General features: G+C 55.3%; 6 protein-coding genes across 12 annotated transcripts; 1 reads left to right on the top strand and 5 right to left on the bottom strand.

Moving 5' to 3' along the window:
- Positions 1–1375, bottom strand: KVP17_000473 (uncharacterized protein; the record flags this gene model as incomplete). Of its 2 annotated transcripts, none has more annotated exons than XM_068522709.1 (1): positions 1–1375. In XM_068522709.1, a coding segment is annotated over one exon (1375 nt), but the record flags the coding sequence as incomplete, so codon positions are not given. The 2 variants fall into 2 exon arrangements, with proteins under 2 accessions (XP_068372433.1, XP_068372434.1); XM_068522710.1 differs by having other exon boundaries at positions 9–1375.
- A 387-nt stretch (positions 1376–1762) lies between these two features.
- KVP17_000476 (uncharacterized protein) lies at positions 1763–3316 on the bottom strand (the record flags this gene model as incomplete). The annotated part of the gene is made up of 1 exon (XM_068522757.1): positions 1763–3316. One exon carries the CDS (start codon positions 3314–3316, stop codon positions 1763–1765), a length of 1554 nt encoding a protein of 517 aa, XP_068372439.1.
- Positions 3317–3403: 87 nt separating this feature from the next.
- On the bottom strand, positions 3404–6173 carry KVP17_000471 (uncharacterized protein; the record flags this gene model as incomplete). Of its 3 annotated transcripts, XM_068522679.1 has the most annotated exons (5): positions 3404–3824; positions 3852–3949; positions 3978–5327; positions 5368–5979; positions 6006–6173. In XM_068522679.1, the coding sequence occupies 5 exons, from the start codon at positions 6171–6173 to the stop codon at positions 3404–3406; spliced, it is 2649 nt and encodes an 882-aa protein (XP_068372430.1).
- A 31-nt stretch (positions 6174–6204) lies between these two features.
- On the bottom strand, positions 6205–10688 carry KVP17_000474 (uncharacterized protein; the record flags this gene model as incomplete). Of its 3 annotated transcripts, none has more annotated exons than XM_068522728.1 (2): positions 6205–8177; positions 8219–10154. In XM_068522728.1, the coding sequence occupies 2 exons, from the start codon at positions 10152–10154 to the stop codon at positions 6205–6207; spliced, it is 3909 nt and encodes a 1302-aa protein (XP_068372436.1). The 3 variants fall into 3 exon arrangements, with proteins under 3 accessions (XP_068372436.1, XP_068372435.1, XP_068372437.1); XM_068522729.1 differs by lacking the exon at positions 6205–8177 and adding an exon at positions 10276–10688 and having other exon boundaries at positions 8199–10182; XM_068522727.1 differs by lacking the exon at positions 8219–10154 and having other exon boundaries at positions 6205–8145.
- A 1240-nt stretch (positions 10689–11928) lies between these two features.
- KVP17_000475 (uncharacterized protein) lies at positions 11929–12291 on the top strand (the record flags this gene model as incomplete). Its single annotated transcript, XM_068522740.1, has 1 exon — positions 11929–12291. One exon carries the CDS (start codon positions 11929–11931, stop codon positions 12289–12291), a length of 363 nt encoding a protein of 120 aa, XP_068372438.1.
- Positions 12292–12501: 210 nt separating this feature from the next.
- KVP17_000472 (uncharacterized protein) lies at positions 12502–12857 on the bottom strand (the record flags this gene model as incomplete). 2 transcript variants are annotated; one of them, XM_068522693.1, is made up of 1 exon in its annotated part: positions 12502–12857. In XM_068522693.1, a coding segment is annotated over one exon (356 nt), but the record flags the coding sequence as incomplete, so codon positions are not given. The 2 variants fall into 2 exon arrangements, with proteins under 2 accessions (XP_068372431.1, XP_068372432.1); XM_068522694.1 differs by having other exon boundaries at positions 12502–12822.

The following is a 12857-nucleotide window of genomic DNA, read 5'->3' as shown; positions in this document are numbered from 1 at the left end:
CCATCAACCGCATCTTCCCTTTGAAAGCGGCGAGCACAAAGACCATTTTCTCCGGTGGAACGTGTTCGATAGCTTTCTGGACAACGTGGTTCCCGTTCTGGTCCTCCACCAAAGAGATGATGTGGTCCTGGATTTCACTGACGATCTGCAATTTCGTCTCAAGCGGCGAGGTCTCCAGCGCTCGCTGCACCACGCGACAGCCGCACATCTGTAGGGCCAGCTCCAGTACGTACCCACGCATCTCCGCGACAATGGCCTGCCGCTGCTCGGCGCTGCACACCTCGAGGCATTTCTGCATCACGTAGTTTCCAAAAACGTCGCTCATCAGGCCACGTCCATGCCGAATGATGCGGCTAACGACTCGGCGGACGACGTCGCGACCTGCCACGTCCATTTGCTTCTGGATGAATCGCGAGCCGAGTTGGTCCTTGGAAAATTCGACAACGCAGTTCTCGATGTCCTCAAGCCGTTGCACGGACCCAAGGCCTGAACGGAAGTCCTCCAGCAGCTTGCAGCTCCCATCAGCTTTGGGCGGCTTGGCGGTGAGACTGGAGCAAGTGGTAGACGTGGGGGGCTCGAAGGTGAGACCTTCAGCGGGGAATTCAGGAGCAGGAGTCTGGGTCTGTCGCTGAAGAAGTAAAAGCTGGTTCAAGTAGTCTTGTGTGTTATGGTGACCTCCCTGACAGTCAAAAGCACTGGGCATGCCTAGAACGTCTGGAGCTAAAAAGTTGCCATGTGAAGTCGTCGCAGAGAGTCCACGCTGCAGTAGTGAATTGGAACTGCGGGCACCGCCTAACTTGTTGGTGACGTTGAGTCGCGAGTTGCCTATCTTCTGCTCCATCCAAGCGGCCTGTTCCAACTGTGCCATAGTCGGGACCGAGATGCTCTTAGGTACACGTCTGCCTGGCTCGGTCCAGCCGTTCAAAAGTTGATTCAGCGATACGAGCTCGGCGATTTGCCACTGGCTTTGCGCATGATGCTGCATCTGTAGCGCGGTCAAGGGGTTCGCAGTGGAGGCGTTTCTGGAAATGCCGGGTGTGAAGGTGTTGAAGCTACCCGCAGAAGCAGATTGACGCAAATCGGGGAAAGGAGAGTTAAAACTGCCCACAGATGCCGATTGTTGCATCGGCCCAGGCTGGAAATTTTGCCCCAGCTGTGAGGGAAGCTTGGAGCCCGGCTGCCCCGGGAATGGTGGATTCTGACCTACCGTTTGTCGAGGCGTTACCAATGGATTCAGCATGTCTGACTCCAGAGGTTGGGGACTCAACGGCCAGTCAAACACCCCATCCCCTATGTTAAGGTCGCCGTTAAGACCCCGGAGCTCCTGAAAGACCATGTTTAGTTCGTCGGGGCTCATATCGCCACTGTAGTTCATTATCAGATCGTCCGAATTTGGCAAATTGCGCCTATCACGTTCGAAGGCAAGCCACTCTGTCGGAGACTGCGCACCCTCGTCGCAGACGCTGCGCTTTCATGGCGCTCGAGCGTTTTGGCCAACGTTCCCGCTATTCACTGCACATGCGGGGTCCTGGGTTGCTCATGCTCAACGTACAACAGGCACATGCGGGGTCCTGGGTTGTTTTGCTCAACGTACAACAGGCACATGCAACAGTCTTGAGGTTTCTTCTTTTGGGGTTGCTGGTGCTTCGGGCTCATCTGGCACCACAACAGGCACATTTGGGACTACTGGTGGTTCTGGTTCACCCTCAGCAGTACACGTTTTGTTAGAACCACAACCACATAAACACAATGAACAACGGACTCACGCGGAACTCCCCTCCACTATCGCTCTCACCAACACGCAACCTGCATGCAATATTCTGGCTTCACGCAGGAGTGGTACAGAGACTGTGTGCTTGGCAGCTTTCGTTTTGATGTTGAATTGCAAGCCACGCGCAGACCACTGGTTGAGGCGTGAAATCGATGTGACCTCGTTCAAAGGAATCACGATCGCCGGCAACAAAGGATCCTTAAGAACCAGTCCTGGCGGAACTTTCTCAGGTAGACTCGGCAGGCAGTTATCCGAGGTAGCCCTCTGGGGCTGCTGGGATCGCTGCGGAGGCACCACGTTGTAGAACGCCAAGGATTCCATCGGCTGCGGGCAGGCAGAACTTCGTATGAGCTCCCAAACCCGACGACGCTTCCGGGTCAAGCGATAGTTTTTCAAGAGTCGCTGGTCCATGTTTTGGATTTGCACAATCTCATCCAAAAGCTCCTTGTCGACATTCGGAAAGAATGAATGTTTCTTATCCAAAGGGAAGGACAAAGGACCAAGGCTTTCAGCATCCTTCGTGAGGCGCTCCAATTGCAAGAACGGCCAGATGCCTGTGACTGGCACAGAGCTTAGTAAGCATGCGACAAGGTAGCAATCCGGGCCGTTGTCCGTCTTGTCCGTCGACAGATGAACTGCCGTCACCATGGCGTGTTGGTAGGATTCTGAGCGCTCGTAGTGCATTGGAATGGTCTGCTTGATGAGAAACCGCCCAAAAAGTTTCCGAAGTCCCTCGAACGTTCCCAGATGCTCGGCCTTTCTCGGATTATTGTTGTTGTGCAAGAACTGCAACGTTCTCTGTTTGACTATTAACAAGGACTCCACCAATGTATCGGCCTCTCCTAGAGAGTCCAAGAGTGCCCAAGTGCGTTCCATCCACACGCGTTGAAGTCGGAGTTGGTACTCAGCTTCGTCTTCGCCCTCGTGCTGAGGGTACCGCTCCTTGTGCCTTTCCCTCCACAACCGGTGAGAGAGAAGACCCCCAACCCATTTGGATCCGCAGTTCCATTCCATGTAACAATTCATGTCCCCAAAAGTGGACTGAATGAACCAGTCAACGCGCGCCGCATCCGTGGAGGTCACCCACCGCCCAGAAGACCGGATCTCTGGGTGCAACGGCACGCTTCGTGGGGCCAAGTTCGTGAAGCAGGCCGGTGGGAACGGTGACACTGACCGAACGATGTCCATGAGCAGCTCTCCCTTTGCAGGGTCGCGTACGTAAAGCAATACCACAGCGGTAGCGGAATCGCAGCCCCGCGCCAGGATGCCAAGTCGGAGGGTTTCAATGGAAAAAAGGAACGTACCGGGCCCGGCACAGTCGAATGTCCCTAGCACGTGGATAGGAATGGTTACGGGGGTGGGCACATACTGTCGGTATAAAGCCAGCTCAGCGGTCAGCAGACTAAATACCGCCATGAGCCGCTCTGTCTCAGATATCGGCACTATGTTGCTGGGGACCATTCCCTCCGAGCCAGGTTCTGACTCGGGGACATATGGAAACACTGCGAAGTGCACGACAAATGTGAGAGGGCTCACGTAGGTCATGGAAAAGAAAACGGATTTTCACCATCAACGAGTCAGTAATGTAAACGCGCGGACGCACGAAGACGAGAGCGCTGGAATCTCGTATCTCTAGATACCAGTGTGGACCGACAGTATGCAAGTGGCACGTCTGCCAGCAAAAATGATGCCAACGACGGTGACGACGCTCGCCGCATAGAAAGCCGCCCAGGCCACCGCCATCCACACTAACTGCAAGGCCGCTAGCGCTGCATACATCAGCAGGACCCACGGCAGACACCGACTGGTCACTCGCCTGGAGGGCGGTGGGCACTCGCTCATGCAGATGTACGTCTCGAGTGGTGCCAGCCGCATGCTGGGCGGATCGGACAGAGGGCAAGGGAGGGCTGGCCGGACCCAAACAGAGGGCATGGGTGGTACAGTCAGCAGGTAGCTAACGAGCCACGAGCGCATCTCTGGCTCTCCACTGAGGGACGCCCGACGGTCCGAGGGAGTGAAGAGCGGACTGCACAGCGGCGAGTACTCGGCAAGTCTGTGTGCGAATGACATTGCCGCCTACAGGTGCGGCCTGGGCTCCAAGGGCTCTTCATTGATAGGGCCGAATCCGTCCTGACAGAGGAGAGTGTAGTGCTGCCTCCAAAAGGCCACGCACTCCGCCTGCGTGACCACGGGTCAGTGCCCCCACCCTCTTGGCCGCTCGTTGTCGAGCGGTCAGCGACCCGGCGCGGGCGGCCGCCACAGTCTCAACCAGGAACTCCAGGTTGCCAGGGAAGCTGTGAGAAGTTGGTAGAGGTGAGCCGTGCTGACCTTCGCAAGCGAAGCTCAGAGAGGTGGGGTCCAGCAGCTGCGCCGCCAAACCCTCCTCGGACCCGTCCACAATCTCGAGTGTTAGTCCCTGTGGCAACCCCCCCTGAGAACCGTCTGTTGCTGTTCCGCAGTCGGAGGGCTTAGCATCCCACAAATTATTCTTGAGGCTAGCATGCCGCACAGGAGGGCGTCGATGGAGGCGACGAATGGAATCAGCGGAGTCTGTGGCGGAGAGTTCTGAATTCCCCTTCCTAAGAACCGTTGATATCAAATGAGGGTCGGTGTTAACCGTGGAGGAGTGATGATAGGTGTCGGCGATAGAGTCAATGGTGAATCTCGAGTGAGAAGAGCGGACGTTTCGCGTAGGACGGCACCCGTGTACACGGTATTCAGTGAAACGAGGCCCAAGTGCACTGTCCTCAGTCTCCGACTCCGCGACTATGGCCTGGAACATGCCCCCGCTACTGAGGGCGGAACTCTGGCTCCTCGTTACGCGTCGAGGGGACTCACCCAAGCTGACCTCCCCTGAAACCAGCTGAGATTGGATGTAGGTGGATATAATTCTGGTCAGCACCCAGCTGAAAACTAGAAACTCCTCCTCCATATTGGTAAATGGAGACGCAGAAGCCGGCTTCGGCGAGAAGTCCACCTGCACCAGACCGAACTTGTCGAGTCGCACAGGCATACCTGGGGCCACCACTCCTGCAGCAAGTGAGCGCCGAGACCGTCTGGTGGGGGGAGGAGACCGCCTGGGGGGGGGCGGAGGAGAGCGCCTGGTGGTTGGCGGAAGAGAGCCTTCCTGAGGGAAGGCTGGGGACGGTTCGTACACCATGTGGGGCACTGCGGGTAATACGGAAGGTTTATCTAAAGCGGCACATTCTGTGGGTTCTTGGTGTTGGCATTGGTGCCACAGCAGGTAGCAACCAGTCACAACCACAGTCGAGGCCGTTGCCACCACAAGCCACCAGTTGGGCGACAAGAACGCGGACACGACTGACAGGACGCAGAGCACGGTCAACAAGGCGTCCTCAGCACAGGAAGGCCTGACCCTTGGCGGGAGAAGCGCGCCTGAGGTCTTCGACGCAGTGGCCACTACAGAAGAGGAGGCCTGCGGTGTGCCGCTGGTGCTTTTAGTGGTCGCTCTGGTGGTGTCATCCGAGTGGGTGAACAGCCGAGCAAGGGAGGGCTTTCTGATGCTGTCCACGAGGTCCAGGGGGGAACGACACCGCTGGAGGAACGTGATGCTGCCGTAGGCACAGAAGACCTACGAAGTCATTGGGCAACGGGTTCACATTCAGCAGCTTAACCACCGCTGGAGATCGGCTCAAGGCTGCCCAGAATAGAGGTGTCCACCCCCTAGCGTCCACCATATCTGGATTGCACCCTGCCGCCAGCAAAAGTGATACAGTCACTGGGTCGCCAGAGGCAGCAGCGTAGTGCAGAGGAGTCAGAAACCCGGGCCCGGCACGATTAAGCAGAAGGACGAAATGAGCACGAAGAAGACTTACTGCCATCACGAGGAAGGGGTCCCTCGCGATGGCCTTCCCGATCTGCTCCTTGGACTCGACAGTGTGAAGTGGCGAGAGGATACTTTGGAACTCCCCAAGGGACCGTGGACGAAGGAAGATACGGTGATCTGAGATGTCAGCCAGCAGGTACAGTATTCCGGCTGCGCATCCGAAGGCGCAGAGGATGTGAAGGACAGATGCCGATAACGGATCCGTCGCGTCGACACAGCCGCCCCTGATAACTAAAAAAGACAGCACAGCTTCGTGCTCTGCGGTGTGTCGTCCGTTGCGACTGGCCACCGCCATGAGTAGCGTGGACACCAGTAATGGCGTGTAGCCCTGGTTGTTGCGCTCTTCCGTAGAAGCCCCGTTCTGTGTGCCACCCAAACCGCCCCTACGTCTAGCAACTCCCTGACCACATTCACGTGCCCCATGCATGTCGCTGCCTCGAGCGGAGATCCTCGTGTGTCCGACGAGAAGTGGGGATTGGCTCCTCGCGAAAGGAGCTCTTTCACACGGTCAACGTTGCCAGCGGAGGCTGCCTGGTAGAGTTGTCGTGTTAGCATTAAAGGGCTAATGCCGATTTACATTCACACACTAGTAGTTGTTGTCCCTTCGTCGCTTAGTGTCTTGAACAGTTTCACTCGTGGTGAGTCGGATCCTTGTGGACCGCAGCACCGGTCCAGACAGGAGCTGAGTCGCCCGCGAGAACAACTCCAATAGGCGAGATTTGTACGAGGACTCCGTCTGCTGGGACGGGAGCGCCCCGTCAACACGGGCAATCAGGTCGCGTAGGCGTTCGTTGTCGCCCGTGGCGTCCTGAAGGCTCTTGTGCTGCCGGCCGATGGCGCCGTCCACGTCTCGCAACAGGGCTTCTAGCTGTGCTGTCCTCACTTGATTCTCCTTCAACACTTGCTTGAACTCCTCCGTCAGTTGCAGGCTACCTTGGTGTCGGGTTTCAATCACATCCATCGTATCTCGCAACCTTGTCATCTCAGTTCGGAGAGTGTCTCGTTCAGCGGTGGAATTGTCGAGCTGAGCGCGAAGACCCTGCACAGCAGAGTTCGCATTGAGCAGCTGCTTCTCCAGCTCCTTCTTCAGGCCATCAACTTTCGCTGTGTTGGCGTCCTTACGAGTCATCTCGGACACCAGATCAGCAATCATTCGATCTTTTTCCAAGCGAAGGTCGCGTACAGTGACGTTCAACTTAGCACTGTGCTCGCTGGCCTCCATCAGCTCGTTCTTTAATCGAGCTAAATCTGCTTGGAGGGCATCCATGGACGACTTCTGAGTGGATGTCTGCTCGGCCAAAAGGTCAATCTCCCGCTGCTTAGTAATGCGCACCGCTTCCTCTGCTTGTGCCACCTCGGTCTGCAATCGCTCAGCGAACTTCCTGGTCAGCTCCGCCTCTGCACGCATGCGGTCGTTCCGCAGAGCGTTTAGCTTAACTAAGATCTCCTCGTAGCCGCTGTCGGCTGGCAGCTGCGCAAGCCGGGAGTGCAGAGCGCAAATCTCCTCCTCGAGGATGGCCACTCGCTCACGCGCCTCGCGGGTCTGATCTTTCCACTCCTTATTCGATTGGACCATGTCCTCCAGGTTCCGGCTCATCTGCTGATTGCTCTCGTTGTCGTCCTGCAGCTTACTTAGAAGGGAGTCGAGCCGCAATTTAGCATCGTCACGGAGGGCAACGAGCTCGCGCTCGTTCCTCTCAGCGAGCTGCTTGTATGCCGCCTCGTGTGGGTTGGACTTGAGCCGCAAGCGAAGCTGCTGTGTTTCGCTCTCCAGCTTCAGAATGCGCTTTCGCTGTCCCTTGGATTCAATCACCTCTTGGATATGCCCGTTAATCTGGTTCTCTAGGTCGCGGCGAGAGCTGTCCATCTCTGCCTTCTTCGATTTTAGGAGTCGGAGTTGGGACTTCAGCGACTCCAGAGCGTCTTGGGCAGCGGCGAAGTCTGCCTTCCTGGCAGCCCGCTCCGCTTCGATAGTCTCGAGCCCCTTCTGGTACTTCTCCTGCATTGCAGAGGTTTCGGCTTGCATTCGTGCCTGATGTGACCGCTTCGTCTCGTCGCAGTCGCATTGCATGACCGTGATCACGGTCTGATTCCGAGATCGGTCCAGTCCTTCGCATCGATTGAGAGCCGCTTCCAACGACTCTCGACATAGGGCCCAGTCTCGCAGCGCGGAATCCAATCTATCACGGAGCTCCAGACTCTGCAGCTTGCAATGCTCTGCGTTCTTCTCCATTTGGGAAATCTTCAGCACAGCAGGTTGCACCATTTGGAAAACATCTGCAGCTTGTCCCAGCTGTTCTCCTAGGAGAGCCTCCAGAGCCCGCTTGTCACCCATAGCCGAGTCTCGACTCTGCATGTGCACCTCAACCATAGACTTGGCACGTGCTAGTTCCACACGGGACTGGTGGTGGTCGTTTCTCTCTGCAAGCAGAGGCTCCACGTGGGATTCCAGTTTCTGGATGACAGCATCTACTCGTGGTAGGAGCTTCTTTTGTAGCGCGACGAAATCGGCTTTCTGCTTCTGCATTTCTTCCGACCAACGGGCCTGCGCTTGCGACACTGGAGCATGATGAGAAAGGTTCAAAGGGCTATACACTTACGCTGGCGATGTTGGTTCTGCATGTTACTCTCGCAGCATTTGGCTCTCTTATCCAGGTCTGCGGCCGCAGCTTGGATCTCGCCCAAGATCCTCTGTTGGTCAGCTTCAGTCATCATGTCGTGCGCCGGGAGATTTGCGGAGTTGGTCTTGAGGAAACTGACCTGTTTATTCAGCAACTCGACTTCTGATCGCAGTTGAACGAGTTCGCGCTCCCTGGCGGCAATGCCGGCGTCCGCATTCGTCGTGGCAGCTGGCGTCAAACTCAAACGAGACAGCTGCTGCCGCAAGTCCACCATGTACTGTTGGTAAGCCTCCACCTTTCCGGATTCACGAGCCCTCTCGCTTTCGTGGTCAACTCGAGACTTCAAGTGATTCACCTCACATGTTTTGGCTTGGAGCTGCTTCTTGAGCTCAGAGAGCTCTTCCGTCAGTGGTTTCATGGATGTCACCTCACCCTCGAGCCTTGTGATCAGTGCCTGTTTCTCCTCAACGGCGCTGCGAAGATGTGAGGTCTGCTCGACCAGCTGCTTCTGCGTGGTCCTCGCCTCGTTCGCAACGCGATTGAAGTCGTCCAGTTGGTTAGCCAGGCGGGACTCCGATTGTTTTATAATCTCGGTGACACTGGCGTCGAAGGCATTTTTCACCTGTTTCATTTCCGCAAGGTGCGTTGACCGCATGTCTGCAAGCGCTTGCTTTGTTTGGGCGTCCAGTTGCTGAGTTTGGCGTTGGCCCGTCTTCATCAAATCTGCAACGACCGTAGAGAGTCTCTCACCGGTATCCTGGTAGTAATTCTCTAATCGTTTCCTCTGCAGGGTCTTAAATGATTCGACTTCGCGTTGTAACTCCACTCGAATCCTCGCCTCCGTTTCCGCATCTCGACCTTGCTGGGCCGAGCTTGAGGAACCCCCCACCACGGCCTCATACAACTCTTTGTATTGATCCAATTGGAGCTGGAGGTTCTTCATTGACGCTTCGCTGTCCAGTGTGAGTGTCGTCTGCAACGTCTGAAATCTGGTTTCGTAAGCCTCTCGAATGGTAGTGAGGGCGTCGCCGTCGGTGTCTCCCAATAAACGATCCGTGCGGTCGTTCTTCGCCATAGCGAGCTGCTCGCGCAGAGCAGCCACCTGAGACTGCGCCGCTTCCAGCGCTTTCTGCACACCCACGTCCAGAGATTCACGCACTTGGACACAGTCGGCGACACGACTGCGCAAGCGAACATTCTCGTCGTTAAGCGTTCGGAAGAGCTGGCTAAACTCCTGATGTTCGGCCAGCTGGTTACGTAGACCACGGTTCTCAGATTTCAGAATCTCGTTCTGACCCTCCCAGAGGTCGACCTTGACAGTCGCTTCCCCGACCTCAACCGACAATTCAGTTCGCTCCCGCTGCCAGTCGGAAACAAGCTGCTCGAACTGCTGGTTAGAGTCCTGCAGCGCGCGCTGTAGCTGCTCCACTGAGGCCCTCAATGACTGGACCTCCCGTTGATGGCACTCCGCAAGATTCTCCGCTGTGCGCTTGCCGTCGAGCAGCTCGGCATTGGTTACCTGCAGCTGGATGACGGTGGAGCTCGACTCCTCCCGACTCTTCTCCAGCCGCTGTAGCAGCACGTTCACGGCATTGGAGCCTGCATGACTTAGCGTTTCTTTGAGGTCGTTGGCATCTAGTAGCTGATTCCTCAGTTGGGTCGTCTGCGCGTCCAGCAAGGCAACTTGCGCGTCCTTGCGGGCTAGTTGCTCAGCTAACATCGCTACATCTTCACCCGAGGATTCCAGCGGTTGAGATCGCAAACAATCCAACTCCACATCGAGACCCCTGATCTGGGCGCGTAAGGCCTCCAACTCCGCCGTCTTCTTCAGAAGTTCAGTGTCACGTTGAATCAGGTCGTTTTGTCGCTCCTCATTTCGCTGGAGGAAGTCGGCCCGGACACGTGCGATTTCCATCTCTAGATTTGAGTTGCGATCCATAACTCTGGAGGAACATCACTCCAAAATAAAATAGAAACAAAAACTATCGAATAAATACAAAAATATGAATATTAAATAAATAACTAAACGAACGGACCGAGCTGCGTTTTCAGAGATTTTCCATGCGTTCTCCTTCGACGCCTCCATAAAACGCGCATGGGTCTCCCGATCGCGAGCCGCCGCTTCCTCGTTTGCCAGTCGAGTTACGCGAATCGCTCTTTGCGTTTCCAATATGAGAGACGTGGTGTCGTCAGAAATCAATGGTCGAGTGAACGACCCAGCCACGTGGTCTGAGCTCCGCTCATCAAAATTTCGAAACACGGCGTACTGGGTTGGCGGCGCCCTGAACACGTCTCTAGGTAGACTCGAGCCATAAGAGTAATCGGAGGGACGGCGATAGCGAGAGGACCAATCACTAGGAGAAGGCAGTTCCTCCGACCCACTTCCGTATGTGCTTTCGGCGAATGTGCTTGTGGTCGTCAGCATTCGGTCCGGTTTCTCGTCGTCCATAGAAAAATTGACCAATACTGAGTATAACCCGCAGTTTTGCCTATTCCGAATGCCGTGGACTGAGAGCTTAAATACCGATAATGAACTTGATATCTCTGCTCTCGGCTAGTGGTTGTCTACGGCTGCATAAGGGGTTTGAAGGTTCCCAACTGTCCCGCTTCACACATGTTCGGTCAGTACACACCTGCTCGGAACTCTGTTTGGACTACAGTTCATGTCAGGGGTGGGTTTTTCATGAAGAGAACGCCACTTGTTCGCTCTTTGAGTCGATTCAGGACGCGACTACTCAACCAGGAGCGATAGCCGCTGAGAAGACCTGTCTGTGCGGCACTATTTCTGACAAATATTCCAAGTTACGACATTCGCCAGAGTAAATTAATAATATGAATAAATTTTTATCCGACTTCCATTTTATTAAATAACAATCGATATATTTTTTTTAGCCTTTTCATGTCATTCCAGTCTCGGCGCATGCACACCGTCGTGCTTCCTGCGCTCGCACAAGCCGCTTGGGCGACCCCTGTACGCCGCTTCCAATGTCGATACCATCAGTCTGTGCCAGAAGCTCTGCCGGGACAACAACATCTGCAAGCAATTTTCTTACCAATATCGACAACGCCGCTGTTCTCTTTTTATCACATCAAATACCGTCCAACGTGGCAACGCCAACACCGTATCCGGCCCTCCGATCTGTCCTGGTCAGTTTCCATGTCAAGGCCCGGGCGACTTTCTCTACTGGCAGGAGGAGTTGGGCTGCGAGGGACATTGCCCCTGCACCGCGCAGGAGTCAGCAGCCGCTCTACGAGGTCAAGGCTCACTATCGAGCCACCCTCAGGACGCCGTCGCAGTCAGGGCGACATGGACGTCCCTGTCGACGGTGATACCGGAGTACAGCTCGTTCCACCTTGCTGATGTTTCCGCGTCTGCGGTTGCCTGGCCGCTAGTGGCTCTTTCTGCGATCGGAGGCCTTTTCATTGGTGTAAAAGTCGCCGTAGATCGTGACGACGAGGACCTTGACACGCCAAAGAGCAAGGAACTTCGACAAGTGCGGCGAGTGCACTCTCAGCGCGCCAGGTGAATTCAGCGACTCCGTCTAACTCAGATCACCCCGACTCTATTTCGAGGATAGCAGCCGAGTCTCACATGAAGCCAAGAAGGTGTTTGCAGATTTTATGGGGGAGGAACTTTACTCGGAGTAATCCCCACAGTGGAAAGAACTTATATATAATATTTCTACGAGATGCAGTGCGTCGCCCAGGTGGTTCCTGCGCTCAAAGAGCGAGAGGAGCTCGAAGCCCAAAGGCTCCGAGCTGCATTCGTTCTGCGTATATCAGACTCACATCGGAACGCTGTGGAGATGTTCTCAGATAAGGCTTCTAAAACCTACTTCCTCAAGGTGATCAGTCATACCAGCTTTTTCCACATGCTATTTGATTTTGAGCAGGTCGAGGATGTGGTCTCCTTTCTCCATGCCAGGCTAGCGGCGCCTCAGTACCGCAACGTCGTTGAAACCCCCCTACGCGTGCAACACATAGGAGGCACTTGTCGAGTGTTCGCCTCGGATCTCGCTAGCCTTCTTAGGGATTTACTGCAGGAGGTCTGACTAGATCAGGTTCGACGGATCTTTTATCGTTGTGATGCAAGTTCGAATGCGACTAATGAAGCCGGAAGAGAGTGCTAAGCACTCTAGTTAATAACTTATATTATGAGCCTCCCAGGGCTCTATCAGCCAATAAGGGTAATTTACCGTTGAAGAAAAAGGCGCTCGAAGTCAATAGATTTGATATTGAGTGTGGCACGAATACTACTACATTCACTCGGAGTCGGACTCTGAAGAGTCATCCTTCTTCGCACCGCTCGCGGCTGAATCAGAGCCCGATTCACTGCCGCTCCCGCTGCCGTCACCGCTTTCACTGCCCGATCCCGAGCCCGCAGCACTGTCATCCTCGGACTCAGAAACTGGCTTCTCGGGCTCCTTCTTCGGCTTGGCGACAGTCACGCGCCTCTTCTTGGCCGGTGGCGGCGCAACAGGCTCATTGTCGGAGTCGTCAGCCCAGTCCTCTTTCTCCCTTTCGAATCGTGACTTGTCTTTGTCGTAGAGATCCTTGTAGGGCTGCTTGTCCTCCTCAGACATGCCACGCCACTCAGCTCCAAGAATTTTGGATATGG

The sequence above is a fragment of a genome, assembly GCF_019968985.1.
Source record: "MAG: Porospora cf. gigantea B chromosome Unknown PgB_NODE_661_length_12857_cov_112.021, whole genome shotgun sequence".
Taxonomy (NCBI): domain Eukaryota; phylum Apicomplexa; class Conoidasida; order Eugregarinorida; family Porosporidae; genus Porospora; species Porospora cf. gigantea B.
Note: the sequence above shows the minus strand (reverse complement) of the source record. Positions and strands in the feature narration are given on the sequence as shown.